General features: G+C 36.0%; 1 protein-coding gene across 7 annotated transcripts in view; it reads right to left on the reverse strand.

Moving 5' to 3' along the window:
* OPHN1 (oligophrenin 1) overlaps positions 1–26,269 on the reverse strand; it is a 608,271-nt gene that overhangs the window by 164,151 nt on the left and 417,851 nt on the right. For all 7 annotated transcript variants that reach the window (XM_047844278.1, XM_047844279.1, XM_047844280.1 and 4 more), the window contains exons 16-18: positions 22,439–22,523; positions 17,677–17,735; positions 16,385–16,490 (exon numbers count right to left, since the gene is read on the reverse strand). In XM_047844278.1, coding sequence (XP_047700234.1) covers positions 16,385–16,490; positions 17,677–17,735; positions 22,439–22,523 — 250 coding nt within the window. The remainder of the gene's footprint in view (positions 1–16,384; positions 16,491–17,676; positions 17,736–22,438; positions 22,524–26,269) is intronic.

Raw genomic sequence — 26,269 nt, forward strand, 5'->3', positions numbered from 1 at the left:
GCATCCCAAAGCAACAGAATATACTTTCTTCTCGAGTGCACATGGAACATTCTTCAAGATAGATTACATACTGGGTCACAAAACAGGCCTTCATAAGTATACAAGAATTGAAATTATACCATGCATACTTTCAGACCACAATGCTATGAAGCTTGAAATCAACCACAGGAAAAAGTCTGGAAAACCTCCAAAAGCATGGAGGTTACAGAACACCTTACTAAAGAATGAGTGGGTCAACCAGGCAATTAGAGAAGAAATTAAAAAATATATGGAAACAAACGAAAATGAAAATACAACAATCCAAATGCTTTGGAATGCAGCGAAGGCAGTCCTGAGAGGAAAATACATCGCAATCCAGGCCTATCTCAAGAAACAAGAACATCATACTAAAGAATAAATGGGTCAAACAGGAAATCAATGAAGAAATTAAAGAAATACATGGAAATAAATGATAATGAAAACATGGTGGTCAAAATCTTTGAAATGCAGTAAAAGTGGTCATAAGAGGGTAGTATATAGCAATACAGGCTATATCAAGAAGCAAGAAAAATCTCAAATACACAACCTAATATTATATCTAAAGGAGATAGAAAAACAACAGCAAATAAAGTCTAAGGCCAGCAGAAAAAGGGAAATAATAAAGATTAGAGAAGGAACAAATGATATAGAAACTAAAGAAACAGAACAATGAAGCCAGGAGCTGGTTCCTTAAAAGAATTAATAAAATTTATAACCCCTGAGACAGACTTAACAGAGAGAGAGAGAGAGAGAGAGAGAGAGAGAGAGAAATGACCCAAATAAGTGAAATCAGGAATGTGATATGACAAATCACAGCTAACACCACAGAAATAAAAACAATTATGAGAATAGTATGAAAAATTATATACTGACAAATTGGGCAATCTGGAAGAAATGCACAAATTCCTAGAAACTCACAAACTATGAAAACGAAACAGGAAGAAATAGAAAACTTGAACAGACCGATAACCAGCAAAGAAATGGAATCAGTAATCAAAAAATTTCCAAAAAGCAAAAGTCCAGGGCCATATGACTTCCCAGGAGAATTCTACCAAATATTTATTTATTTTTTTTTTAATTTTTTTTTCAACGTTTATTTATTTTTGGGACAGAAAGAGACAGAGCATGAACGGGGGAGGGGCAGAGAGAGAGGGAGACACAGAATCGGAAACAGGCTCCAGGCTCTGAGCCATCAGCCCAGAGCCCGACGCGGGGCTCGAACTCCCGGACCGCGAGATCGTGACCTGGCTGAAGTCGGACGCTTAACCGACTGGCCACCCAGGCGCCCCTCTACCAAATATTTAAAGAAAAGTTATTACCTTTCTTCTGAAACCATTCTACAAACTAGAAATGGAAATAAACTTCCAATCTCATTCTATAAGGCCAGCATAACCTCGATTCCAAAACCATACAAAGATCCCACTAAAAAAGAGAATCACAGGCCAATATCTCTGATAAACATGGATGCAAAAATTCTCAACAAAGTAGTAGCAAATCTAATCCAACAGTAAATTACAGGAATCATTCACCACAATCAAGTGAAATTAATTCCTAGGCTGCAAAGGTGGTTCAATATGTCATTGATTGACATCAATGTGATATACCACATTCAGAAAAGAAAGGATAGGGGCACCTTGGTGTCTCAGTTGATTAAGCCTCCAACTTTGACTCAGGTCATGATCTCACAGTTCCTGAGTTCGAGTCCCATGTAGGCTCTGTGCTGACAGCTCAGAGCCTGGAGCCTATTTCAGATTCTATGTCTCCCTCTCTCTATGCTCCTCCCCCACTCATATTTCTCTCTCTCTCTCTTTCTCTCTCTCTCTCTCTCTGCCTCTCAAAAGATAAACACTAAAAAATTAAATTAATTAAAAAAAAGGATAAAAATGGATAAAAACCATATGATCCTGTCAATAGATGCAGAAAAAGCATTTGGCAAAGCACAACATCCATTCTTGATAAAAACCCTCAACAAACTAGGGACAAAGGTTACATATATCAACATCACAAGGCCATATATGAAAAAACCACAACTAATATAGTCTTCAATGAGGAAGAACTGAAAACTTTTGCTCTAAGGTCAGTAACAAGACAGGGATGTCACCTCTCACCATTGATATTTAACATAGTAATGGAAGTCCTAGCCTCAGTAATCAGACAACTAAAATAAATACAAGTCATTCAAATCAGCACGGAAGAATTCAAACTTTCAGTATTTGCAGATGACATGGTATTCTACATAGAATACTAACAAGATTTCACCAAAAAATTACTAGAACTGGTAAACAAATTCAGTAAAGTCACAGGATATAAAATCAACGTACAGAATCTCTGGTATTTCTATACACCAATAATGAAGCAGCTGAAAGAGAAATCACGGAATTGGCCTAATTTACAGTTGCACCAAAAACCATAAGATACCTAGGAATGAACCTAACCAAAGAGATTAAAGATTTGTACTCTGAAAACTACAGAACACATATGAAAGAAATTGAAGACTACACAAAGGAATGGAAAAACAGTCCACGCTCATGGAATGGAAGAATAGATATTGTTAAAATGCCTATATTACCCAAAGCAAACCATGCATTTAATGCAATCCGTATCAAAATACCACCAGAATTTTTCACGGGCTAGAACAACCAATCCTAAAATTTGTATGGGACCACAAAAGACCCCAAATAGACAAAGCAATCTTGAAAAATAAAAGCATAGCTGGCGGCATCACAGTTCTGGACGTCAAGTTATATTACAAAGCTGTAGTGAGTAAAACAGTATGGTACTGGCACAGAAACAGACACATAGATTAATGGAACAGAATAGAAAACTCAAAAATTAACCAAAAAACTACATGGCCAACTAATCTTCTTCGACAAGGCAGGAAAGAATATGCAATGAAAAAAACATAGTCTCTTTTACAAATGGTTTTGGGAAAAGTGGACAGAAATATGCAAAAGAATGAACCTAGACCATTTACACCACACAAAAAATAAATTTTAAATGGATTAAAGACCTAAATGTGAGATAGAAAACCATCAAAATCCTCAAGGAGAACACAGGCAGCAACGTCTTTGACATTGGCCGAAGCAATTTCTTATTAGATGTGTCTCCAGAGGCAGGAGAAACAAAAGCAAAATTCAACTATTGGGATTTCATCAAGATAAAAAGCTTCTTCACAGTGAAGGAAATCAACAAAACTAAACAGCAATCTGCAGAATGATAAAAGGTACTTGCAGATGACATATCTCATAAAGGGTTAGTACCAAAATCTATAAGGAACACATCAAACTCAACACTCAAAAAACAAACAATCCATTTAAAAATTTGGCAGAAGACATTAATAGACACTTTTTCAAAGACATTCAGAGGGTAACAGACACATGAAAAGATGTTCAACACCACTCATCATGAGGGAAACACAAATCAAAACTACAATGAAATATATCACTTCATACTTGTTCAGCACAGGTAAAATTAACAACATGGGAAACAACAAATATTGGCAAGGAGGCAGAGAAAAGGTAACTTTCTTATACTATTGGTGGGAATGCAAACTGGTGCAGCCACTCTAGAAAACAGTATGGAGGTTCCGCGTACAGTTAAAAATAGGACTACCCTATGATCCAGCAATTGCACTACGATGTATTTACACAAAGATACAAAAATACTGATTCCAAGGGACACATGCACCTCATTGTTTATAGCGGCATTATCAACAATAGCCAAAGTATAGAAAGAGCCCAAATGTCCTTCGACTGATGAGTGGATAAATAAAATGTAGTGTGTGATACACACACACACATACACACACACACACACACAATGGAATATTACTCAGCCATCAAAAAGAATGAAACCTTGCCGTTTGCAATGAAGTGGTTGGAGCTAGAGTATTTTATGCTAAGTGAAATAAGTCAGTCAGAGAAAAAAACACCATATGATTTCATTCATATGTGGAATTTAAGAAATGAAACAGATAAACATGGCTGGAAAAAAAGAGGCAAACCAAAAGAACAGCCTGTGACTACAGAGGGTCGGTGTAGGGGAGGCGGGTGGAGGGATGAGTTAAATGGGTGAAGAAGATTAAGGAAGGCACTTGTGATGCGCATCTGGTGTTGTATCTAAGTGATGAATTACAAAATTCTACTAGTTAGTAGAAATAGTTACACTATATGTTAACTAACTGGAATTTAAATAAAAAGTTAAAAAGCAAACAGAAAAAGCACGTTGTTCTGTGAAATCACAAAATATTTTCATACCTAAGAAAATTTACAATATCATACAATAATTAGTTCATATTCAAATTTTCTGAAATGTATTGCAAAAAATCATTTTTTTTATTTTTTTTTTCAACGTTTATTTATTTTTGGGACAGAGAGAGACAGAGCATGAATGGGGGAGGGGCAGAGAGAGAGGGAGACACAGAATAAGAAACAGGCTCCAGGCTCTGAGCCATCAGCCCAGAGCCCGACGCGGGGCTCGAACTCACGGACCGCGAGATCGTGACCTGGCTGAAGTCGGATGCTTAACCGACTGCGCCACCCAGGTGCCCCCAAAAAATCATTTTATAGTCAGGCTTTTACAAATCTAGGTCCATAGTTCACACACTGCATTTATTATTCTTTTGTTTCTTAATGTAAAACAGTACCCCTATCTCTGTTTCCCAGGATTTTGACTTTTTAAAAACTCCAAACTAGTTTCTTATAGAATGTCCAGAAGTCTGTATTTTTCTATACCCTATATTTTCTATAAACTGCAAAGGTCTAATTTGATTGAGGTTAAATATTTGTGGCAAAATTACTTAGGTTACATTGTGCACTTCTTTTTGTATCCTATCAGGAGGCACATAAAGTCAGTTTGTACCATTCTTAGTGATGCTAACTTTGATCAGTTAATTAAGGTGGTGTTTGTCAGATAGCTTCATTGTAAGATATATTTTTTCACTTATAATTAGTAAGCAATCTGTGGATGAAACATGAAATTATTTGAATATTTTTTGTGAACAATCTTTTATTCAATAGTATTGATGTATGCCTGAAACAGGACATTGAGATTACAAACTACTGGTTTATCTAATTCTATTATTCCTCCTAACATTTATTAGCTGGCATTCTTCTGCAATGAAGGGCTTTCCTTAGTCTAGTTATCTCCCATAAATTTTTATTTATTCAAAGTGTTATATTCAATACAGTATTTATTGTTTTTGATTTTTATTTTGACTCTAGATTTAATCAGTGTCAGCCTTTTCAAGCAGGTTCCTGTGCCCTTGTGACATGACCATATTAGTACTTGAGGTCTTCTTTGCTTACAAAGGTAAAATTTTCCAAGGCTTACCTTGTATTTCCCTTGCTTAAGACCTGGAATCAACCATTTCTCTAAGAAGCCTTGGTATTTTGAAAAGTGAAGATACTGTAGAAACAAGGATCTGGGCATTATGTGTGTTCACTGCTTTTTTAGAGTAGAAGCACTTCAAGACTGGTTCAGTGAATAGAAGCTTTTGTTGTTTTGTTTTTTAAATCATTAGCTCATATGGCATTAATTCAACTTAACTATTGTAGGCTTTTTATCTTAAATTTTATATCATCTCTTTTTCTTACACCATAAATTTTGTCTTCTGATAATATTATTTAATTTTTGCTTTATCCTTGTGATATACATTGCGGGGAATAACTTTAGAAATACCCTTAGCCTCTACTGATGGGTTAAGGCAAAAAGATTTACAAAGCCATAGGATGCTCATATCCAAGTTTGAGTAAACAAGATTAAGTAAATAAGTATAAGGAGGGTAGGGCCAGGGCCACCAGGATAGAGAGGGTGGGGCAAAGGCCCCATTACAAAGGTACATGAGGTAAACAAGAATAGGTATTCAGGGTGAAAATGCCCCCCAATTTAGTACTATAGCAGAAAGCTGCTTTCACAGGAAGGAAGGACCAAATTAGGTAAATAGGTAAATAGGGCTATAGACCTCTGCAGGTGAAGATGCCCAGAGTGGAGCTAATTAGCAAAAGAAAGGTGCCTTGTTAACCCTGAGGTTGAAGGCTCTGTCATATCCCCTAGGCTGGCTAAGATAAACAGACATGGGGCCTCCTGTCTGCTGTTAACATCCATCTGGCTGGTGCCAGGATTTTGGTTTATATTGACACAAACCCCTAACACCATATATCATCAAAACCCCTTCCCTCATGCCCATGAGTTAATGTTCACAGATTCATTGTCTCTTTGTGCATGCCCAATCACGTCTGTAAGCCTTCTGATCTTAATAAATACGGAGCAAGGACCCTTATTCAGGGCTACTGTCTTTTGCCAGACATTAGCCATCTCTTGCATTTTAATCCTGTGTCCACTCTCTTGCTGGACAAGAGAGAACTTTAGATCCAGAGTCTATGACAATACATAAACACAAAATGGTTTCAAATTTATTTATATTATTAATAGTGTTAGTAAACCTGAGTGATGTTTACTACTTTTTTTGTAGCTTGTCCTGTTTTCAGAATATATCTCATTAAGGATAAGTCAGAGGATCATGTTTATAAGTTAGGTGAAATAACTTGTCTTTGTTTTATCAATTTGATAGACTTAGATTCATTTGCCTTTTTATCATCAACTTTAGGGTTTGTAATTCTTGACTCAATTTTACTTTTTAGGTATGTAAAACATTAATATGGCTCAAAAGTAAAAAGCATTCAAGGAGATGGACTTAGAGGAATGTAGCTTTCATCTATATCCCTTCTACTGTATTCACCACCCTGTAGTAATCATTTTCATTCTTTTTTTTCTTTTGGACAGTTGTACCTCTTAATGCCCTTCATTCATCTCCCTCCCACCTTCCCTCTGACAAACACCAGTTTGTTCTCTATATTTAAGAGGGTTTTTTTTGTTTCTTAGATTCCACATGAGTGAAATCATGTAGAATCTGGCTTTCTCTGATTGATTTATTTCACTTAGCATAATACCCTGTAGGTTCATCCACGTTGTTTCAAATGGCAGGATTTCATTTTTAGGGCTGAGTAATATTCCATTACACACACACATATTCATCATATATAAATATCTATATCTATATAGCTATATCTATATCTATCTATCTATACATACATGTATTCCATATATACATGTATTCCACATATACATGTATTTATATTCCACATATTTATATATCTCATATCTTTTTTTATCTATTCATCTATGGATAGCCCTTTGGGTTGCTCCTATACCTTGACTATTGTAAATAATGCTGCAATATACATGGGGCTGCATGTATCTTTTTGAATCAGTATTTTCATATTGCTTGGTTAAATCCACAGTAGTGGAGTTACTGAATCATATGATAATTGTATTTTTACTTTTTCAAGGAACCTCCATAAGGTTTTCCACAGTGGATGCACCAATTTACATATCCACCAATAATGCATGAAAGTTATTTTCTTTCCACATCTTCACCAACATTTGTTATTTCTTTTTGATACTAAACATTCTGAGAAGTGTGAGATGGTATTTCATTAGGGTTTTGACTTGTATCTCCCTGATGGTAAAAGTGATATTCAGCATCTTCTCATGTGTCTGTTGGCCATATGTATGTGTTCTTTGGAAAAATGTCTATTCAGGCCTACTGCCCATTTTTCAATCAGATTGAGGATTGTTAGTGTTGAGCTGTATGACTTCTTTATAAATTTCGGATATTAAATCCATATCAGATTAATATGTTCTCCCATTCACTAGGTTGCCTTTTTGTTTTGTTGATAGTTTCTTTACTGTGCTTGTTTTAATAATACCTTTATTAAAATATATTTCACATTCCATACAATGAACCCTTTATTGTTGTTTTATCTTAGTATATTCACAGAGTTGTGTAACCATAATCACACTCTAATTTCAGATCATTTTCACTACTCCAAAAAGAAACCCCATAGTAGTCACTCCCCATTTCCTCCCATGTCTCCACATGCCAGCCCTAGGCAACCACTAATCTACTTTCCATCTTTATAGACTTGTCTGTTCACATTTTATATAAATGGAATCATATAATATGTGGCTTTTTGTATCTGGCTTCTTTCACTTAGCATAATATTTTCAAAGTTCATATTTGTTGTAGCATGTATCAGTGCTTCATTTCATTTTATCCCTGAATAATACCCCATTGTATGTTTATGCTACATTTAATTTTTTTCATTTATCAGTCGATGGTCTCTGGGTTGTTTCCACCTTTGGGCAACTATGAATAATAGTACTTTGGATATTTGTGTATATGTTTTCCTTTCTCTTCAGTATATATATGAGTGGAATTTCTGGGTCATATGGTAAGTATATATATAAGAGTGGAATTTCTGGGTCATATGGTAAGTATATATATAAGAGTGGAATTTCTGGGTCATATGGTAACTCTATGTTTAACTTTCTGAGTCATTCGTTTTTTTTCTAATTAATTAATTACTTAATTAATTAATTTTTAAATTTTCATCCAAGTTAGCATATAGTGCAACAATGATATTAGGAGTAGATTCCTTAATGCCCCTTACCCATTTAGCCCATCCCCCCTCCCACAACCCCTCCAGAAACCCTCTGTTTGTTCTCCATATTTGAATCTCTTATGATTTGTCCCCCTCCCTGTTTTTATATTATTTTTGCTTCCCTTCCCTTGTGCTCATCTGTTCTGTGTCTTAAAGTCCTCATATGAGTGAAGTCGTATGATATTTGTCTTTCTCTGACTCACTAACTTTGCTTACCATAATAGCTTCTAGTTCCTATCCATGTAGTTGCAAATTACCAGATTTCATTATTTTTGATTGCCAAGTAACACTCCAGTGTGTGTGTGTGTGTGTGTGTGTGTGTGTGTGTGTATACATATACCATATCTTTATCCATTATTCCACTGATGGACATTAGGGCCCTTTCCATACTTTGGTTATTGTCAATAGTGCTGCTATAAACATTGGGGTATATGTGCCCCTTCGAAAGAGCACACCTGTATCCCTTGGATAAATACCTAGTAGTGCAATTGCTGGGTCGTAGGGTAGTTCTATTTTCAATTTTTTGAGGAACCTCCATACTGTTTTCCAGAGTGACCACACCAGTTTGCATTCCCACCAACAGTGCAAAAGAGGTCCTCTTTCTCCACATCCTTGCCAACATTTGTTGTTGCCTGAGTTGTTAATGTTAGCCATTCTGACAGGTGTGAGGTGGTATCTCATTGTGGTTTGATTTCTATTTTCCTGCTAATGAGTGATGTTAAGCATTTTTTAATGTGTCTGTTAGCCATCTGGATATCTTCTTTGGAGAAGTATCTATTCATGTCTTCTACCCATTTCTTCACTGGATTAATTGTTTTTTGGGGTGTTGAGTTTTGTAAGTTCTTTAAAGATTTTGGATACTAGACCTTTATCTGATATGTCATTTGCAGATATCTTCTCCCATTCCATCAGGTGACTTTTAGTTTTGCTGATTGTTTCCTTCACTGTGCAAAAGCTTTTTATTTTGATGAGGTCCCACTAGCTCATTTTTGCTTTGGATTCCCGTGCCTCCAGAGATGTGTTGAGGAAGAAGTTGCTGCAGCCAAGGTCAAAGAGTTTTTGCCTGCTTTCTCCTGTAGGATTTTGATGGCTTCCTGTCTTATATTTAGGTCTTTCATCCATTTTGAGTTTATTTTTGTGTATGGTGTAATAAAGTGGTCTAAGTTCATTTTTCTGCATGTCCTTCTCCAGTTTTCCCAGCACCATTTGTGAAGAGACTGTTTTTACTCCATTATTGTTTATTTCCATTCCATTGATATTCTTTCCTGTTTTGCAAAGATCAGTCAGCCATATGACTGTGGGTCCATTTCTGGGTTCTCTATTCTGTTCCAATGATCTGAGTGTCTATTTTTGCACCAGTACCAAAGTATCTTGATGATTACAGGTTTGTAATACATCTTGAAGTCCAGGATTGTGATGCCTCCAGCTTTGGTTTTCTTTTGCAAGATTGCTTTGTCTATTCAGGGTCTTTTCTGGTTCTGTACAAATTTTAGGATTGTTTGTTTTAGTTCTGTAAAGAATGCTGGTGTTATTTTGTTAGGGATTGAATTGAATATACAGAGTGGTTTGGGTAGCATAGACATTTTAACAATATTTGTTCTTTCAATCCAGGAGCATGGAATATTTTTCCATATTTTTTGTGTCTTCTTCAATTTCTTTCATAAGCTTTCTATAGTTTTCAGTGTATTGGTCTTTCACCTATTTGGTTAGGTTTATTCCTAGGTATTTTATGTTTTTTAGTGCAATTGTAAATGGAACCTATTCCTTGATTTCTCTTTCTGTTGCTTCATTATTGGTGTATAGGAATGCAACGGATTTCTGTACATTGATTTTATATCTTGTGGCTTTGCTGAATTCATGAATCAGTTCTAGCTGTTTTTTGGTGGAATCTGTTGGGTTTTCCATGTAGAGTATCATGTCATCTGCAAAGAGTGAACGTTTGACCTCCTTCTGAACGATGTGGATGCCTTTTATTTCTCTGTGTTGTCTGATTGCAGAGGCTAAGACTTCCAATGCTATGGTTGAATAACAGTGGCGAGAGTGGAAATCCCTGTCTTGTTCCTGACCTTAGGGGGAAAGCTCTCAGTTTTTCCCCACTGAGGATGATATTAGCGTTGGGTCATTCATATATGGCTTTTATGATCTCAGGGTATGCTCCTTCTATCCCTAGTTTCTTGAGGGCTTTTATCAAGAAGGGATGATGTATTTTGTCAAATGCTTTCTCTACATCTATTGAGAGGATCATGTGGTTCTTCTTGTTTCTTTAATAGATGTGATTTAACTCATTGATTGTTTCATGGATGTTGAACCAGCTCTGGATCCCAGGTATAAATCCCAGTAGCTTGTGGTGAATAATTTTTTTAAATGTATTGTTGGATCTGGTTGGCTGCTATTTTGTTGAGAATTTTTGCATCCATGTTTATCAGGGAAATTGGTCTATAGTTCTCCTTTTTAGTGGGGTCTCTGTCTGATTTTGGAATCAAGATAATGCTGGCTGCATAGAAAGGGTTTGGAAGTTTTCCTTCCAGTTCTATTTTTGGAATGGCTTCAAAAGGATAGATGTTAATTCTTCTTTATATGTTTGGTAGAATTCCCCTGGAAAGCCATCTGGCCCTGAACTCTTGTTTTTTGGGAGATTTTTGATTACTAATTCGACTTCTTTACTGGTAATGGGTCTGATGAAATTTTGTATTTCTTCCTGTTTCAGTTTTGGTAGTTTATATGTTTCTAGGAATTTGTCCATTTCTTCCAGCTTGCCCATTTCATTGGTGTATAATTGCTCATAATATTATCTTATTATTGTTTGTATTTCTCTTGTGTTGGTTGTGATCTCTTCTCCTTCATTCTTGAGTTTATTGATTTGGATCTTTTCCTTTTCCTTTTGGATCAAACTGGCTAGGGGTTTATCAACTTTGTTAATTCTTTCAAAGAACCAGCTCCTAGTTTCATTGATCTGTTCTATTGTTTTTTGTTTTTGTTTGCTTGTTTGTTTGTTTCAGTAGCTTGGATTTATTCTCTAATCTTTATATTTTCTGTCTTCTGCTGGTTTTGGGTTTTATCTGCTGTTCTTTTTCAGCTCTTTAAGGTGTAAGGTTAGGTTATGTATCTGAGACATTTCTTCCTTTTTCAGGAAGGCCTGGATTGCTATATACTTCCCTCTTATGGCCGCCTGTGCTGCATCCCAGAGGTTTTGGGCTGTGGTGTTATCATTTTCATTGGTTTCCATGTACTTTTTCATTTACTCTTTAACTTCGTGGTTAGCTCATTCATTCTTTAGTAGGATGTTCTTTTGTCTCCAAGTATTTGTTATCTTTCCAAAATTTTTCTTGTGGCTAACTTTGAGTTTCACAGCGTTGTGGTCTCAAAATATACATGGTACAATCTTGACCTTTTTGTACTTGTTGAGGGCTGATTTTTGTCACATTAATTGTTCTATTTGGAGAGTGTTCCATGTGCACTGGAGAAGAATGTGTATTCCACTGCTGTAGGATGAAATGTTCTGTATATATCTGGTAAGTCCATATGGTCCAGTGTGTCATTCAAAGCCACGGTTTCCTTGTTGATTTTCTGTTTAGATGATCTGTCCATTGTTGTTAGTGGGATGTTTAAGTCCCCTACTATTATGGCATTATTATCAATGAGTTTCTGTATGTTTGTGATTAACTGATTTACATATTTGGGAGCTCCATGTTTGGAGCATAAATGTTTACAATTGTTAGACCTTCTTGGTAAATAGACCCCTTAATTATTATATAATGCCCTTCTTCATCTCTTGTTCTAGTCTTTATTTTAAAATCTAGATGTCTGATATAAGTATCACTACTTTGGCTTTCTTTTGGTGACCGTTAGCATGACAGATAGTTCTCCATCCCCTTATTTTCGATCTGAAGGTGTCTTTACACCTAAAATGGGTCTCTTGTAAACAGCATATAGATGCATCTTGTTTTCTTATGCATTCGGTTACCCGATGTGTATTGATTGGAACATTTAGTCCACTGAGGTTTAGAGTTAGTATCAAAAGATATGAATTTATTGCCATTATGTTGCCTGTAGAGTTGGGAGTTTCTGGTGGTGTTCTCTGGTTCTTTCCAGTCTTTGTTACTTTTGGTCTTTTTCGTTTTGTTTTTTCATCTTTTCTCGCCTCACAGAGTCCCCCTTAAAATTTCTTGCAGGGATGGTTTAGTGGTCACAAACCCCTTTATTTTTTGTCTGGGAAAAGTTTTTTCTCTCATTCTATTTTGAATGACAGCCTTGCAGCATAAGGAATTCTTGGCTGCATATTTTTCTGATCCAGCACATTGAATATATCCTGCCACTCCTTTCTGGCCTGCCAAGTTCCTGTGGATAGGTCTGTTGCAAACCTGATCTGTCTTCCCTTGAAGGTTAAGGACTTAACTGATCATGTAGAAGCAGCATTTCAGGGATTATGGCAAATCACAACACACATCTGGCACCAGTCTTCACCCTTAGCATCCTTGTTCCAACACCAGTGACTATGGTTGTTCTTCAGGGTCTTTTGGGACTTTTGCCTGTTGGGAGGTGGCACAGCCTCTACCAAATGTTATCCTAGCAGGGGAACCACCTCTCCCCATGTGGCCCAAGGACCCCTTGGACCTTGATCTCTGCTGCTGGGGACTTGTGCTTCCTACCAGTGCACCACCAGGTATTGAGCTAGAGAGTTTCAGACTCTGCACTCCCCCTGTTTATAGTCTTAATGGAATTTAAACCCTCTCCTTTCTCCTTTCTCCCTTTTTTGATTTCCATCCCTTGTGGCTGTTTCCACTCTTCCTTTCTCTCCAGCTGCTTTTGGGGGGTGGGTTGCTTTTCCGATACTCTCCCCCTGTCTCCATCCTCTCTCCATAAGCAAAACAGCTCCCTGCCTTCCATGGCTTCTCTCTCTCTCAGTTCACCTCTCAATACCCTGTACCTGCTGAGTTCTATGGTTCAGGTTGTGCAGATTATTGTGCTAATCCTCAAATCAGTTTTCCAGGTGTACAAGATGGTTTAATGTTGATATGGTTGCATTTCATTGATGAGAGACACAAAAAAATCTTTCATGCTGTTCCACCATCTTGGTCACTCCTTGAATCATTAGTTTTTTATTTATCTTACTGTGTGTTTAATTTGACAGAAGAAAATATGTGTCTAATATTTTTACATATTCTTTTTTTAATGTTTATTTATTTATTTTGAGATAGAGAGTATGTGAGTGCATGAGACGGGGAGAGGCAGAGAGAAAGAGAGAGAGAGAGAGAGAGAGAGAGAGAGAGAATCTCAAGCAGGTGCCACACTATCAGCTCAGAGCTCAATTGGGTTGCTTAATCTCGGGAACCATGATATCATTACCTGAGCCAAAATCAAGAGTCAGGCACTTAACTCACTGAGCCAGCCAGGTGCCCCAATATTCTTATATATTCTTATTTCCCTCATTTTCTTTTTACAAAAAAGTTATCATACTAATATAATGTTTTAAACTTTGGGTTTTGTTGCTGTTGTTGTCTGACATATAACCTCAAATTTGTAATGCATCTTGGAAATCACTACAAAAGAAGTTCACAGATATTTTCCTAATTATTTTTAGGTTGTCGAATGCTACATTATTTGAATAGACCATTATCTACTCAACTAGTCCCCTATTGTTGGACACTTTTGTGTTTCTAACCTTTTGTTATTAAAAAATTATGCTGCGATGATGAACCTTCTACATATGCTATTTGGTACTTGGGGAGGTGTGTCCTCAGAGTAAATGTCTAAAAGTAGAATTGCTTGGCACTGGGTAAGTGAATATACACATTTGTTAGATATTGTCAAATTCTCCTCCTGTCGTACATATTGCATTAACACCAGCAATGTAGCACAGTATCCATTTGCCCCAATGTCTCATCAACAGAGAATACAGTCATGCCTTAGGTTTTTCCCAATAAATGGCATCTCAGTGTAGGTTTAATTCATATTTTTCTTATATGAGTGAACTTGAGCAGTTTTTCATATATCTAAGTGTATTTGTCTTTCTATTTCTCTTCCTTGTGTGTTTGTGTCTCTTGTTCCTTTTGTTCTAGAGTTTTGAAGGACCAAAATTCTTGAAATAAGGCAGCAGTCAGCCTTTGAGTGCATGGTAGCAGGTGTTTCTCACTAACTGCTGGTAGGATAATTTTCAACTGAGTCCCTGCCTCCCAAAACATACAAGACTCTTAGAACGTCAGAGCAGTAATAATCCCTTAAGATTAGCTAGTTCAGTCCCCTCATATTAGAGATGAATAAACTGATGTCCAGAGAGTGGGAGGGACTTTCTTTAGTTCAAACAAAATTAGTGTCAGTGTGGAACTTGAACTCAATTTCTCTTTCCCCCAGGGCAGCTTCAAATTAATATGCAAATTATTTATGTATTGATTGTTGTACTTTTACTGAGATTATCACAAACAACTATTTGGGAAGAAACTGCTCTTAATGTTCTGTATTAGCCCAAATTGGAAACATTGGCAATAAATGTAAAAGGAATCCTCTTGTTAATTCTGCCTATTTATCTTCCTTAGTGTATTTAATGCTCATTTGTTACAGAAGTATAAAAATACATAGACTGTCAGAGCTCCATTGAATCTTGGTGGGATCTCATTATGTCATTAGGGAAACCTGAGATCCAGTGATGCAGAATTTATCATAGGGGGAGACCAAGAGGATCATTTAGCCGGGAGCCTCAACTTTACTAAGGGCTTCAAGTTTAGGTATTTGAGATCCTCTTCAAATGAGGTTAAAATGTATAATTACTGTACTTTTGTAACTTTGATGATAGCTTTATTTTTTAATAGACACTCTTAAAATGCATCGTGATTTTTCTAAGCTTGTTGTCTCATTTCTGTACTTTTAAAAATATCAGGAGGAGCCTTGAGAGTGACCTGCTCATGATCATCAAGAAAGCCAGTAGCAAAACGGAGCACCTGTGTGGTTCAGTCAGTTAGGCAACAGACTCTTGAGCCGGCTCAGGTCAAGATCTCATGGGTTAGTTCATGAGATTAAGCCCTGTGTTGGGCTCTGAGCTGACAGTGTGGAGCCTGCTTGGGATTGTCTCTCTCCCTCTCTCTCTCTGACTCTCTCCAACTCATGCTTACACTCTCTGTCTCTCTCAAAATAAATAAATAAACTTTAAAAAAGGAATCTAGGAGCAGAACTGACACCAGAACACAGGTTTGTTGACCCCTAGACAGAGTGCTTTCTGCTGCACCATACTGCTTCACAAGACCTACTTGCTGTACTTTTACAAGGCACGTCAACTTACTTTTATTCCAATCATTAAGCTCTCTGGCCAAAAGGCACCACCACCCCATGCCACTTAAACCCACTATCTTGGAGCTCATCACCGGGCCTACTCTTTCAAATACTTGTCTTTCCTGCTTGCCATACTCAAGCAACGAGTTGACCACAATCCTAATAATAACTCCCATTTCTTGAGAATCTTCTATGTGCCATGCACTTTACCTGTGTTCATTCAAATCCACAGAACAGTCCTGCATGGTGGGCAATACTATTCTCTTTTTAGAGATGACTAAACAGAGGTTAAGAGGTTTATCTAAGATCGTACAACTAAGTAAGTGGTATAGCTGGTATTTGAAACCAAGTTTATCTGACTTCAAAGTCTGTGTTCAGTCCAATTTACCTCATGTTACCTCTTAGCTGAGATGCATGATGAGCCTGAGAGGATATATACAAGGTTCAAGATAAAATCATCTTCATAGAGCACTCAGCCTTCCAGGATGAAACAGCTGGTGGCTGGGACTTAATGAGTTGATAAACAGTTCCTCTGAGGTACTACCCTATGGACCAGTCCTTTAATAGCAACTCCTCCTGAAAATCCAGAAGTTACTTACTTGACCAAGTGTCTTATAATAAGTTCCAGCATCTCTCGGTTCTTTTCAGGTAGCTTATATACCAAGGAATGAATAGCTCCCAGCCGGTAATCCAGGTTGTCAGACTCTGAGATAGAACAGAGAAAGACAGTTTTGCCTTTTGGGCAACTGTATCAAGTGAACTCTCTCTCTCTCTCAATCTCTCTCTCTCTCTCTCTCTCTCTCTCTCTCACACACACACACACACACACACATGCACACAAAGACAATTAGAGACACAAAGAGACAAAAAGAGACACAGAGATAAATAGGCACTATGAAATAATGGTAAAGAGAGACCAAGAAAAAAGACTGAGATGGAGAGCAAAAGACTAAAAGACAAAGAGACCAAAAGGCAAAAAGAGAGATAAAAACAAAGAAATAGGCCTATAAAGTTGAAGTAGACGACAGAACAGAAAGATGAGAACATAAGACTATCTCTGAGGAAGTGTGAGTTCTAGGTACAGCAGGTTGTTCCCAAAGTTCTGCATGTAAATTCCCACTGGAAACCCTTGCCCACACATCTTCTTATGGTGATGGGGATAAGTTCTTTCTCCGGGTTCATGTGAAAATCACTGAGACATCTCAGAGTAAAGATCAAAGGTCCCTTGCCTCCACAAAAATTAATTATTAGGACGAGTCCTATGAATCTTTTTCCTGCACACCACAGAGGGTACCAAGCAAGAGAAAGGTCATATAGAGGTAGGGACAGATGATCATACATACAGTGGCCTCAGCCAAAATTTTTAATACTTATTCAGCTGCCAAACATTTTAGGGTGATTCTTTATGTCTCATTTCCCATGCAATGTTTCACCTTAACCCTCAGGTTTATCATCTACAAAATGTGATGCTAGCAGTAACAGATTAGGAGTATTAATTCACAGCACAATTGAAAAGCATTTGAAAAGGCAAAGTGATGAAAAAAAGCTAAAACAGCAACTGTAAGGGAACAATTTTGTTGTCTCCTAGTAACATAAGCTAATGCTCTTGTTCTGATAGAAGAGGCATAGTCAATAAAGCCCTCATACCTGTTACATTCCTCATATTAGCCAGTTTTGTCCAAACTACTCAACTTACATTGATTTATGAAAAATAATAGAACATTTGAGTTAGACAACAAGTAGGAAGACTCTCATTTAGCAGTGGACACAATCTGTGGATGTATTTTTGTTTTCTCCCCTCACTTTCCCTCAAGCAGTCTTCTAGGTTTATTGCTATGAACATTATTAAGAAGGCAAGACAACACAATTAACTAGTAACATAAATACTTACTGGCAGCAGAGACCAGCTCTTTGTGAAGTCTGTAGGTCATGACAGGTTCAGAAAGATTCCTGAAATAAAGGAACGCTGTAAGTTCCTTTGGGGAGGGAATAGCCAGGCCTTGGATTCTCAGTTTTGTGGGCAGCAAGGCTTAAGTTTCTGAGCCCTATAGCTTAGTGTGACCATATACATTTCTCTCTTCACCTGAAACTTTGTCAGAGGAATCCTAGTTACTAGTAATTCAATGAAAAACCTGCAAAAGTATAGGCAAATTAGTCTAGTAAGGTCTCCAATTAGTTCTCAAAAGTGAAAGGAGTTTCAAACCAGTTCTGAAAAATTCCAAAGTAGACCCACTCTGAATTCTGCTATAAAGTTATTGCAGTTGGATAGTTCTTTAATTTTCAAAGGCTTCATATCTGTCCTACCATCTGATCCTTCCAATGATCCTGTGAGATGGAGCAGTTATTCCAGTCCCAGTTTAATGGAGGAGAAAATTGAGGCCCAATAGGTTTCTTTATTTGGTAAAAAAAAAAAAATGACTGAGCACCTATGGGTACCTAGCATTGTGCCAGATGTTGGGGATCCAGCGATGAGTAAGAGAGACCCCAAACCTCCAAGGAGCTAATAGTCTAGTTGAGAAGAGTGTCATATACAAAACTTTCAATGTAAAATGACCAGTGTGATGATAAAATAAAAGTGGTGGGTGGCTCAGAAGAAGTAATTCACTTATAATAATAATAGTAAAGTCTTCATTGTTCTAAGCGATGTGCATATATTTACTAATTTAATCCTCATACCAACTCTGTAAGGTGCATATTGTTATTATCTCCATTTCATACATGAGGAAACTGAGGTTCAGAGAAGTTTAATTTATCCAAGACTACACATGCCTAGTAAATGGCAGAACTAGTCAGTCTGTCCTGAGTCTATGCTCTTAATCACTGTTATACTTCCTCCCACTGTGATTATTGTAGTAATCCAGTTGAGAGTTAATAAAGGCCTAAACAAAATTAGTGGCATCAGGGATAGAAAGAAATGATGAGAATTATTTAAAAGACATTAAAGACAGAACTTCTTCAATCATTGGGTGAGGGAGAAAGTCATCTGGTTTGGAAGACTGGATAGAATAGAAATTTATTCAGAAGGAAGTGGAGATCTAAGCTAGAGGGATTTTAGGATAGCCAAAGGGAGATGTCTATTAGGCAGATGGAAGGAGTTCCTTCTAAATTTGAGAAGTGGAAATCACAAACCTAGGTGAGTGACCAAAACCATGAGAACAGATACCACCGTTCAAGGAGAGATGACCAAGTCACAGCCAATAGCTACATGAGGACTTTAATTTATTATTTGTCCAGAATAGTGTATAAAAAAGAAATGTAATTGAACCAGTCATCAGAATATAAAAAATTTGAGATATTTCACATAAAATCCGTTATTTTCTAACACTACTGAAAAACTGAACGAGTTGGCTATATTGGGCCTATATGGTTATTTGTGGAAGTAAATAATATTGCTTATTATACATAAACAAAGATATCACTATGCAAATACAGGTTCAATATGTAATGTGTTTAATATGAAAGGAGTCTGCTTCATTCATCTTCACATCCTGGCCCCTGTGGATATTTGAATTTTCCCTCCCTCCAGTATAGCAAAAAGAGGGGAGAGTCCTGGAATATATCAGGTAGAAAGTCCATAAAGGAAACTGCTAAAATGGTTGAAAAGGTGTGAGGAAAGCCAAAAGCAAGGGATACAGTAGAATCCAAAAGAAGATAATGTTTCAAGGAGGGCTTGGTAACACCTTCAAATGCTACAAAGAAATCAAGTAAGGTAAAGACTGACAATTGTCCATTGTGTTTAGCATTGAAGGAGTCACTAGTGACCTTGGCAAGAGCAGCTTCAGTGGAGCAGAATTGGTGGGAGGGAGACTGCAATGGGTTAAAGGGTAAACTAGGAGGTTAAGAAGTAGAGACACTGAGTGTATATTACATCATATACTGAAGCTTGAATAGGAAGACATGAAGTATCTCTCTTATTAGGCAATCTCATCCAAGATCCTGCCTCCAATTGTCATCTATATTGTCAATGATTCACAATTTTTAGCTCAAGCTCAGAACTCTTCTCTGAGTTTATTCCCATATATGCAATGCCTTGCTTAATACCTTGTTCTGATTTCTTCAAAGATACCCAAATTTGAAATATCTAAAACCCAACTTGCCATCTCCCTTACATTTAGTCTTTTTCTTGTGTTTCTCAAATCACTGAATGTATGACCACCATTTGGTTGTATGGGTCAGAAACATGGAAATAATTATTTTATCTCCCTCTCCCCCATTCTCATATCTAAATTTACTCCCCAAATTTCTTTATTATGCTTATTTCTACAAATCGATATTCCTATTCCCTACTTCAAGAAGAAGCATCATCTTTTTCATGGACCACAGCAATAGCCTGCTAATTGGTTTCTACCTCAACATATTTTGATTCCCTATAATCTGATCTCTCTATATTTTTTTTTCAAAATTCAAACCTCATGATGTAACTTGTTTAAAATCTCTCAATTTATTCCCATTCTTTTCAAAATAAATCCATACTCCAATTCTTAAAATGTCCCATACAGCCTTGCAATGTCTGGCTCCTACACATCTCTCCCTCCCTCTCTACACTCAGTACTCCACCTATACTAGTACATGTAGTTTCTTGAAGGGGTCATCCCCTCTTTTGCTTCAAGGCCTTTGCACATGCAGTTCTCTTTGTCTGCAACTGCCTCCTCCAAGTTGACTCCAAATTATAATTTAAACCTCAGTTCAAACGGACAACCAGAATACAACAGGTCTTCCTGTTGTAAGCCTTCATACCACTTTGTGCATTCCCTTCAGAGTACTTATTATAGTTTGTTATATTTGTATGATTGCCTGTTTTTTTTTCTGCCCCTCACTGGATTATAACCTTTTTAAATTCAGAGATCACATCCATTCACAATTGTATGCCTCCTTCTTAGCACTATGCTAGACATAGACTAGCTATACAGGAAATGTTTACTGATCCAGTAAATGGTAAAATGAATAAATGAAAAAAGGCACAAAGTCAAAGAGATGTGCTTTATGGTACCATATTTATATGCTGAGAAGAAACAGCATGTTTAATGTCTCAAAAAAGAGACATTAAAAATATAAGAGAGAGAGGATAGTTTTTGGAGTACTTTTCTGAAAATGTTAGAGATAAGGGTTGAGTTAGGTACCTATAACACAGAGGGAAGAGGCCCTCTTTGAAAATATTAATGTATTTGAGAAACTTAATGGGTGTTGATTGGCTCGTGCATATTAAAGGCCCATACATAAGTCTTAAGGAAAAATCTCTTACTAGGGGTATTGCTCATTCAGGCTTTAAGGCCTGACCCTCCGATCTTTCAAAAGGGCCACACTGGTTATTATGGGATGAGCTGGGAAACATATAATGTGTGGATGTATTTAACCTATATAAATCTTTGAAAAAACTTGACTCCTTTGAAGAAGGCTAAAGACAGAATCATTTACTCTCACTATTATCATCATCAGTATTCTAAAAACATACATAGTAGATTGCTCTCTATCGTCACTAAAATTACCCAAGTAACTCCAAGGAGGCCATAACTCCTGGGGGTAGGAAATAGAGGAAAAAGATGCTCCAATATAAGTGGTCTACAAGTCATAGATATATATGAGCTGTGAGCATGAATAGTACTAAATGGGGAAGGGGATGCCTTTCAATTTTCTCATCTATAAAATAGTATGGTACTACCTACCTTATAAGATTATTGTAAAAAAATGACATTGCCCATGTAAGCAACTAGAACACTGCTTAGCACTGAATAAACCCTTGGACAACAGTACCTTTCTTCTTTGCAGATGCAGGAGAAATACTCCTGGAAAAAGCATCCATGTTTATATAAAGTTCTAAGATTATACTACAGCAGGAAGTCATTTAACAGCAATATCTGAGACCCAATTTATTTTAGATTAATGATATTCAAGTATCTATCTTAATATCTGAAGAGTACAATAATTGAAAAAAAAGACATTTATTTAATAAAGTATGGTAAATAATATTGCACATAAAGAATAGTAAGAAATGAATGAGTTTAAATGTATATGTCCCAAATACTTTTACATAATATAAATTTATGCCAATTAACTAAATGATATATTCATTACCATCGCACATCCCCATATTTTGCTGATAAGGTAAATTTTGTTTTCCTACTTCTGTCAATTCATTCAGTTTTAACATTTTTATGGTTGTACTTTCTTGTTTTTTTATTTCTATTACATGGATTAAAGCATGGAATATGGCATATAAACATACAAACACATGTATTGTTTGTGTAAATGCAATTTAACGTTTCAAAATAGTTATTATTCACCAAAACATGTTAACAACCTTGAATTGTCATAAATCCTGATATTACTAGTGAGCACATTGTGACAGCATTACATCTATGCGCAATGGGCAAACTTCCATTATTTTAAGGGTATGAGTTTTAAAATAATCATTTCCCTAAGAAAAAGCAATGTTTCAATAACAATCCTATTATTTTGATCCTTCACTTGCGTAAATTCCCAGATTAAATGTCTTCTAATGCACATTCTTTGTTTTGACAGAAATCCTTTTCACTCTTTTTTTCTTTAGCATTCCTATCCAACCTCCAGAAACTATGACCACATAAGCTCCAATATCCACCCAGAAAAATTTCATCAAGTGTGAAAAACAAAGTTCCAAATCATATCAGGCATACCTGAGGTAGAATTTCAAGGAGCTGGTAATTGTCTTAATGTCCCAGTCACTATAATGAAAATCAACATCTCCTGGACATTTAGGATCTATTTGAGAAAAAAAATATGAAAAAAGATAATGTTCCAAAAGTTCTTACTTTTTACCCCTTTAAAAGAAAAATAAAGTTCATTAATTAAAACATGATTATGTTACCCAGTTTTCAAGAGATGAAAACTTTGTACAACAAATGTCTTTGATGCCTCAAAAATTTCCTTGCATTCCAGTCAGTCAGGTAAGAAGCTTGGAAGTCATCTCTTCTACCCACACAACAAGAAAAAAGGTGTAATAAACCAAAAATAAACTCCTCTTAGATCTATCAGAGAACTGAGGTCATTGAACTACTGTCCCCAAACTGAAGAAATAGACAGGCATATACAGAAAATCAAAACTTATTAGAGCAGGAGCCCAGGAGCAGAAAATTCCTTGGGAACCAGTACAAGTTTAGGAAAACCTAATCTGCAATTGATGAATTGCTAGAGGTTCAGTGTGGACAGGTTTGAGAGTTAAAAATTCTCAGGGGGCCTGGTCCTATGGGGACTCCCACACTTTTGTGAATTTTACTTCCAGGAGCCCTATCAAGTTCTCATGGTGAAGATGTGAGAAAAATTTACTCATGTTTCTGTGCTTCTGAGAGGGCAAAAGAGGAAAAGTAGCTCTTTAAAAAATATGCACAACACATTTCATTCTTCTTAGTGAAGCCTACCATTAAGAGAAACTATTTTACCAGATCCTAATGTGATGGGGTTTTACTAGAACTTAACTGAACTAGGAAAATGAAAATACCCAACTCCATACCTGGACTGCCTTCCTGTCTAAGGGGAAAAACCGAAATCATACTGAGAAGTACTTGTGAAGGTCACTGGCGAGCGGCAGAGACTCACTAAAAGACATAATGATAGGATTATAGAATGTTACCCTTCCCCCCACAAATTACCACAACATCAATAGTCCTCCTGAATAGTAACAGGGGAATGCAACTAAAAGAACGGTGCTTCTTAGATAATATTTAAGAAGTCTCTAGGGAAAACCGAAGACAACAGAGGAAATAAAAACAAGGTAATCAGAGATAACTGTAGCCTCTGACACATATGGTTACAGCAAACATAAACACAGGCTAAATTCTAGCAGCTAAACAAAACCTCACAGGATAGGCTTATTCACTTCAGTTCTTTTTATCATTACATCGTGTAAAGCTTACAACAAAAATTGTAAGACATACTAAAGACAAAAGACCAAAAAAAAAAAAAAACAAAAACACAGTTTGAAGAGACATAGCATACCAAGTATCAGAACCAGGCTCAGATATGGCAGAGATGTTGGAATTATCAGACTGGGAATATTAAACAAGTATGATTAATATGATATGGACTGTAATGGATAAATGGACAAAATAAAAAAGGAGATAAATTAGGTAAGCAGAGAGATAGAAGCTTTAAGAACCAAAAGGAAATTCTAGAAATCAAAAACACCATAACATAAATGAAGAATTCCCTTAATGAGCTCATCTATGAACTGGACACAGTTGAGGAAATAATCAGTGAGTCTGAATAAATGTCAATAGAAATTTTGAAAAGAAAAGAGGAAAAAGAAAGAAAAAGACAGAATATCCAAGAACTGTAACATAATAACAAAAGGTGTAACATACATGTAAGGGGAATATCAGAAGAAGAAGAAAAAAAAGGAATAGCAGAAATATCTGAAATAATAATGATTGAGAATTTCCCCAAACCAATGATAAATATGACAGCACAGATCCAGTAAGCTCAGAAAACACCAAGCAGGTTACACACCAAAACAATCCACACTTAGGTATAACATATTCAACTAAACAAAATCAAAGACAAAACATCTTGATAGAAGTCAGAAGGAAAACAAAACCAAAAACAAAAAAGATCTTGCCAAATTGGAGAAGGATAAGAATTACATCATACTCATCTTTCAGAAACCACGCAAACAAGAAGAGAATGGAGTGAAATATTTAAAGTATTCAAAGTAAAGAAGACCAGCCTGAATGCTGTACGCAGTAAAATTATCTTTTAAAAGTGAAGGAGAAATAAAGACTCTTTCAGATACAGAAATATGGAGGAACTCTGTCAACGGTAGACCTGCCTTGCAAAAGATATTAAAAGAAGTTCTTCACAAGAAAGTTGAGGTCAAAAACTCAGATCTATATGAAGAAAGAAAGAGCATTAGAGGAGGAATTAATGATGGTAAATAAAACTTTGTATTTGACTTAATCTTTCTTGGCCTAACAGGTAAAGTTCAAAATAATATAAACAATGTATCCAGTAATTATAGCTTATGAAAAAGTGAAATGAATGATAATAATATTAATGAGGATTAGAGACAGTAATTAAGAATAATACTTTGTCATAAGGTACTGGCACTACTTGTGTAGTAGCATATTGTTATTTGAGAGAGGATCTGAATAACATGAATGTATATTAAAAATATAAGGGCAACCACTAAAAAAAGTTTTTAAAAGAATATAATTGATATACTAACAGAAGAGAAATCATACAAAGTACTCAGTTAAACCCAGAGAAGGAAGAAAAAGAGTGGGAGACAAAAAAGAAGCAAATAAGAAAGACAATGAATAGAAAACCATAACAAATATGGTAGATACTAATCCAGCTATATCAATAATAACTTTAAATATAAGTGGTACAAATATGTTAATTACAAGATATAGACTGTCAAGAGTGTACTAAAAAACAAGACTCAATTGTATATTGCCTACAAGAAACCAACTTTAAATATAAAGACACATATAGATTAAAAATTAATGGATAGAAACAGGTATGTCATACTAACAATAATCAAAAGAAAGCTGGAGTAGCTGTATTCATTTCAAACAATGCAGACTTTAGATCAAGAAAAATTATAAGGTATAAAGAGGGGCATAGCATAAAAAGGAGTGATTCTCAAGGAAGACTGAACATTTCTTAACAGGTATGCATCCAACAACAAAGTATCCAAATATGTGAGGCAAAAACTGATAAAACTGCAAGAAAATGAATCTACTATTATCGCTAAAGACTTCAACACACTTCCTTCAGACAGACGCAATAGGCAGAAAGTTGGAAAGTATACAATTGAACTAAATAAGACCACTGATCATTTGGACCTAATAGACATTTGTAGACTACTTCATCTAACAATAGGAGGATAAACATTCTTCTCAAGTCCATATAGAACATTCACCAAGACAGACCACAGTCAGGGCAAAAAAAACATACCTGAACATATTTAGAACAGAAATCACATAAAATATGCTCTCAGAAAATGAAATTAAACTAGAAATCAATAACAGTAAGCTACCTGAAAAATCCCCAAATACATGGAGATTAAACAACACACTTCAAGTTATTTAGGTGAGTCAAAAAATAAATCTCAAGAGACATTTTAAAATATTTCAAGTGAAAGGAAAATAAAAATACAAGTTATAAAAATTTGTGGGGTGTAGCAAAAGCAATGCTTTAAAGGAAATACATAGCACTGAATGCATATATTTAAAAAAGAGGGATGAGCTAAAATAAAATGAATCATCTCAACTTCCACCTTATGAAACTACAAAAAGAAAAGCAACCCCAAAGGAAGCAGAAGGAAAGAAATAATAAAAGTTAGAGTAAAAATCCATGAAATTGAAATAGGAAATCAATAGAGAAAATCAATAAAACCAAAAGATGGCTCTTTGAAAAAATCCAAAATAAAGATAAACGTCTATCCAGTTTAATTAAGAAAAAAAGAGAAGACATAAATAACTAATATCAGAAGAGAGATAATCAACTAC

The sequence above is a fragment of the Prionailurus viverrinus genome, chromosome X (assembly GCF_022837055.1).
Source record: "Prionailurus viverrinus isolate Anna chromosome X, UM_Priviv_1.0, whole genome shotgun sequence".
NCBI lineage: Eukaryota > Metazoa > Chordata > Mammalia > Carnivora > Felidae > Prionailurus > Prionailurus viverrinus.